Source organism: Mirounga leonina, unplaced genomic scaffold, assembly GCF_011800145.1.
Source record: "Mirounga leonina isolate KUSES-001 unplaced genomic scaffold, KU_Mleo_1.0 Mir_93, whole genome shotgun sequence".
In the NCBI taxonomy this organism is placed as follows: Eukaryota; Metazoa; Chordata; class Mammalia; order Carnivora; family Phocidae; genus Mirounga; species Mirounga leonina.
Genome location: NW_023270854.1, coordinates 4,645,404 through 4,651,403, shown reverse-complemented (window position 1 = coordinate 4,651,403; position 6,000 = coordinate 4,645,404). Strand labels below are relative to the sequence as shown.

The following is a 6,000-nucleotide window of genomic DNA, read 5'->3' as shown; positions in this document are numbered from 1 at the left end:
CTTTTTCATTTTGGGTTCCAGCCAGTAAAGAAAAAAACCTTTATCTCTACCACACACACACACACACGTGCACACAATGATCACGTACATACACACACACATACACGCACATTGATCACAGTGATCACACACACAGTGAGCACATGCTTAAGCAGAATTCCTTGTCTTTTAAATTATAAGGGCAAAAGAGAAGGAAATAGCTTTTTCCTTATTTTATATGAATTTTCATTGGGACATGCTATTTTCACGATTTTAAAACTTAACTTAATTCTCTAAACATTAGCTTTAAAATGACCCATAAATCATTATTTCTAATGTGAAAGAAGAAGACATCAAAGAGACAACTGCTTTATTTCAACTTCCAACACCAAGAACACAACCGGTGAGTCCAAAATAAACAAACAGCAACAATAATTTGCCACCTCCTGCCAATACTTAGTATGTTGTCCCAAACCAGTGGTTTATTTTTGCTATCCTCAGGTAAAGGACCAGGCTGACGATGAAGTATTCTTCCGTCTCTTTGATCCACACCAGCTCCATGTGCACTTTTCCTTCCGAGTCCACATAGTCAACATAGTAAGTGTGTCCCAAGAAGTTAGGCCCATCAGAGGGCCCGGAAGATCTCATGCAAACAGGGGAACTGAAACACCAAAAGGGTTTCCCATATTCATCCAAAAGGGTTACGTCCATCATAGAACAACTCTACAAAATAAACACAAATACTCATGGGTGTAAGGGCAAAATGGCCAACTGGACCTGATTTCCAGGGCTAACTAATACCTGCGTAAATGTGTAAATGAAGCCTTGTTGTGAAGGATGAAGTGAAAGGGGAGGGAGGAGATAGAAGAGAACAGAGTTACAGAAGAAGGCAGGGCCACACCAAGACGGTGAGAGAGCAAGAAGCGTCGGAGGGACTAGGAACCAGGGGCGCTGTGGGGCGACGGACAGGGCGGCAGGGCGGCTGCCCACATCACCTCCACCACCGCAGCAGCAACCAGTGCCAGTAAGTGCATCTCCGATAAACAAAAGAGCAATGGAACAGGGGTGGGGGCAGCGAGAACAGCACAGGGATGTTGGTGATCATTACACGCCTGCAAGGAGACAGTAAAGCGAGCCCCCAGCGGTCGGTGGTAGTAACTCACGGGAAAGAGATGGAAGAAGTATTTTTAAGACACACTGAGCAGTATCTGGTATCGGGAGGTGAGGGTAGGTGAGAAGGGGGCGCTAACCTCCTACTCTCTCCCCACTGCTGCAGAAGGGCAGGGTCTGGGGAGAAGAAACGTGTCCCTTTCAGACACACTGCATCTACAATGCCACATGAAGAGTCACTGCTGTACGGAGACTCGAGTCGGGGGAGATGCTGATAACGATTATTATTAATGAGCTATAGTTTTACATTGATTTTTTAGCTGCGGTAAAACACACGCAACAGAACTTTACCACTGCAACCGGTTTTAAGCGTACAGCTTAGTGGCATTAAGTGACACTGCTGTGCGGCCTTCAGTACCGTCGACCTCCAGAGCCCTTTTCATCTCGCAAGCCCCAAACTCTGGACCCATTAACTTCCCAGCCCTCCCTCCCTGCAGCCCCTGGGAACCACCATTCTACTCAATGTCTCTGTGAACTGACCACTCTCGGGACTTCGTAAAGTGGAATCTTACAGCATTTGACCTTTTGTGTCTGGCTTATTTCACTTAACATAATGCCCTCTAGGTTCATCCACGTTGTAGCGTGTGCCAGAATCTCCTTCCTTTGTAGGGTGGGACAATAGTCCATAGTATGTGTACACCACCTTGTGTTTATCCGTTCAGTGGCTGGTGGACACCGGGTTTCTTCCACCTTTTGACTCTTGTGAAAAAACGCTGCTATGAAATGAACACGAGTGTGTAACATTAGCTATATTTTTTAACATGTTCTGTTTACTAAACACTAATCCAAGCAGTTTACATATACTATTTTATTTAATTCTCAAGAACTTTTTTTCTCAAGAAACTACAAAGTAGTATGAAGGCTAAAATTTTCTAACACTTCCCTTTTTAAGAAATGGCTCATTATTTGCCATGACTTATGCCCTGTGTTAGTATTTTATTAATTGGAATTTAAACGCTTACTCTTAGATATCTGCATAAAATGAACAATGATATCAACCTAATTATAGAGACACAGGTATTACAGATACCTAGACAGATATATAAAGATATTATAGATGTCAGCATGAACACTGCTTTCAGAGATCTATACATGATTAAATGTGGCCAATAGCACTGACCATTTGGACCTGAGTATGATCAGGCCAAAGAGTCCTGACTCAAAAAAGTGTTTCTCAGAGAGAAATTAAAGGAACACAAACATTCCAAAAGTTAAAAAAAAAAAAGAGAGAGAGAGATGGTCTAGTAAGTAAGGGATGAGAAGTGGTTCCCACCTCTGGAGGAGAGCTGAGTGAAGAACGAGCCAACATGAACCATCCCCGGCCCCCGACGGCAGAGAGCACAGACCAGAGCCGAAAGCCCCTGCCCACATGAGGTGGGGGCCACCCAGCGAGACAGTCTGAGGAGCCCAACACTAGACCCTCCACATCCTGGAACAGCACACATCTACCCATCACACCCTCTGCTTCTGGCAGAACAGGGACCACAGTTCACAGACCATGGAGAAGGGCTCACTGGGGCTGAGAACAGGGGGAACCAAAGCGAACCCTGAGAGCGAGAATGTGTCTCTGTCTGTGCTCAGGCAGCCAGAGCCCTTCTGGAATAAACCGCTATCATCATGGCCATTTGATGAAGGAAGCTCCGTGGCCATGTCAACGCCCAAGATAATACACCTGGTCAGGTGGTCATGCGGACCCAAGACTTTCTTTACCCCATCGCCCTTCATTATCTTAACTACTGGTTTAGCAGTCTCTCGGTTTTGTTACTTAAAACCTCATCAAAATCCGGCAGCACAGACACAGTGGCTAGAACCATGAGCAAGGAGGAGGCCGTGAGAAGAAGGTGACACCCTGGGCTGCCCCAACATTTCAGAGGAAGATGGAGAAGGAAATCCAGGAGGAACGGTCGAGAGGTATAAGAACTCTTTGATAAGGATGCTGCTCATGAGCCCTGAGCCTTTCAGGAAATGGCTTCCTGTCTGCTTTCGGCCCCTCAGCTGCCGACAGAGTTGTGAGCTATCTCCCAAAGCTCTCCTGGTTCTAAAAGCCTAGCATCCTCCAATTCCTACATATCCTATGGAACACCCGGCACACAGAGGCACAAAAACCCTTTAACAGCCTCAACTCCAAATTCTTTATCCTGGGTTGTGAGGCCCTTTGTGAGCGCCCCCCCAGCCTGCCTTTCCACCCACCTCCTGCTACTCCCTCCCTCCTCTGGTGCATTCCTCACTGGGTGCGGGCCCTGTCACACTGGGGAAGCTCAAGATGGGTAGACAGCCACCGCTGGGCTCTTCCACCCCTTTCCAGGCTCAGTGAATACCCAAACGCTGCTTCACAGAGCACAGAGGCCACCTCCTCCTTCATGCACGTGGGGTGTCGGGTTCCTCCCAAGGTGCCGACTCCTTTGATCACCCAGCACTGCCAGCAAACCCACCAGGGCATCTTTCTTGGGGGCTGGGGTGGGACACGCCCATCGGCAGGCTTCACTATTCCTACATAAAGCACAACCACACTTACACTAAAATATCTAGCTTGAATTACAACGGATGCCGAGCTCCATATAGATCTAGAAGTAAGTTACATTAAAATAACACAAAAAATGCCAAGGCATGAAAGGAGAAAGTACAAGGAACGGATATAAGAAAAGCCTTACCATAGGAAACTCCATCCATCAGCACTTCTGATAGGAACAGAAAGAAGGCAGGGCAGGAGAGCGGTTTTGACTGGCACTGAATTCCACCGAAGCCTGCAGCAGCGACCACCCTGGCCATTCAAACGGCCTTTGTAAGACAAACTGGCGAGTGGTCGGAGAGCAGCGGGCCTGTGTGGGCTCGGCACTAACAGCACCCGGGGCAGGCGGCTCTACAATGTATTTGAGACCACCATCTGACTTTGAAAAGAAAAAGAAAACCTCATCAGCTTTTAACGTGATGTTTTTAAGTGTTTACGGCTGAGCAATCCCCCGTATAAAATGACGAGTTGCTGACGTTGGGCTCCAGGCACCCAGGAAAGAGTTACGTCTGGTTTGAACGACCGACGGGGCCACCCTCACACTCCCGTGCTCCTCTGGCAGAGAAGAACCCCCTGCGAAGAGTAACCAGGAGGACCCCAGAGAGCCCACCCGTGACCACACACCACTCCAACAACACAGTGGGATGGGCGGCTCTGCCGTCCGTCATTATCATGATCATCGATATCCGTCCCAGGCCCAGAGTCGCCGGCTTGGGTGACACTTTCTCACTGACCTGCGCCCCAACGGCGTGCTGAGCGACCATCCAGAAGGCTGTTTTACAATCTCCGCCACAAGCATGCTGCTTTGTTTTTTGGTTTTTCATAGTTACATGTATTTAAGAAACTTTTTTACAGTTTACCCTTGTTAATAAAATGTTTTTAACTCCTTGAGAGCAATTTCTCAAAACATGTTTTATAGTTTCACTACAGTTACGCTGCTCAGATGCCTGAGGGAAATGCCTGACCTGCGTGACGAACACAAGGGACAGGACATCACTTACCTCGACTTTTCTTCTTTAGGAACTCGGAGGATATCTCAGTCCTAATACCAAACCCCAAAACTACGAACAGGAAAATACAAATGGACCTTGCCCAACTGCAGCAGGCCCCCGGGAGAGGGTACAGCCGTGGAGCCCCACTCCAGCTCCCCGCCGAGCCCAGCTGGGAGAAGGAACTGCAGGGGAAAGTGTGCAGGGACACGCAGTCCATGCCTGACTGCAAGGACCCAAAACCCCGTTTTCAGATCGAGCCATTTTGCTGGAAACGTGCACTCCTGAGTCACGTCGGTCTAGCGACCTACAGAATCACGGCCTGGAGCTCATTTTGAAGCTACACCTTCAGCTTCTGGTTGCTGTAAAAAATCTGTCCCCGCATTTGCAGCTAAATGCTATTTAGGGTGGTCTGTTCCACAGCTTAGTCTGCCCCACCTAAAGCCCCACCAGAGACTGTGTGTGTGACGAGAGCTAGGATAGAGCTCTGTTTCTCTGTAGAATTACTCCACATCCCTCCCTCTGCTCTCATCCTGCTCCAAGTACCAGAAAACACAGAACAAATTACATCAGTTTTATAATCACACAGACACGTTAAGTCTTCAGTATCTGTATTCTGCCTTTCTTGGACCACAAGGTCTACTCTGACTATATTTTATTTTAGTACATATTTTTATAAAACCCATTAAAAAAAACCAGATCTGTGTTCTTAAAGACATGAAGCAATATTCCTTTATATATGATAAAAATAATCTATACCAAAGTTTAAATATTTGTTTTCAAATAAATAAGGGCTAAGAAAGCAGCTCATTGTATCAAATAGCAAGTGGCTCAAGAGATAATACTTAATGATAATTAACTGTTTTTAACACTCAATGATAACACTGCTGTTGTCATCACCAGTAATTGTTCTGACAAAGTGTCCACACTTGTACGGCAGAATAGAGGCGTGTTGCTGATGACAGATCCCAGTGGCTCACCAGGAATACGTAAATGCTATTCATCCCACAAAACAAAGGTGGAGAACAATGGGAACCAGGGGCAGCCATGGGCACAAGATCACAGAAGAAACAAAACTACGTCTCAAAGGGTCTCATCCTCCTCCGCCTCCTCTTCTTTCCCCCTTCACTGCCGACTCCCAACCACTAAATAAATTCTCCCATCCATGTGGCTAATTTTTGACGAAGCACAAATTGATGTAACTGTTCAAGGGAGGGTATTCAAGGAAATATCTGTGTCCTGACTTGTAACTTGATGTAAGAGCAAGTAAGATGTTGAGTCAATGCTACTTGCCTGGTCCAACCTAGAGCTCCCCTTTTTCTCCATAAGACAGACAGACAGACAGACAGAGGA

At 46.8% G+C, this 6,000-nt stretch overlaps 1 protein-coding gene across 2 annotated transcripts in view; it reads right to left on the bottom strand.

Annotated features, from left to right (window-relative positions):
* Positions 1-334: 334 nt before the first annotated feature.
* The window catches only part of FBXO15 (F-box protein 15), a 40,228-nt gene continuing 34,562 nt past the window's right edge, over positions 335-6,000 (bottom strand). For both annotated transcript variants that reach the window (XM_034995747.1, XM_034995746.1), the window contains one exon: positions 335-702. In XM_034995747.1, the coding sequence (XP_034851638.1) occupies positions 436-702 (267 nt within the window). In that variant the 3' untranslated portion in view covers positions 335-435. The remainder of the gene's footprint in view (positions 703-6,000) is intronic.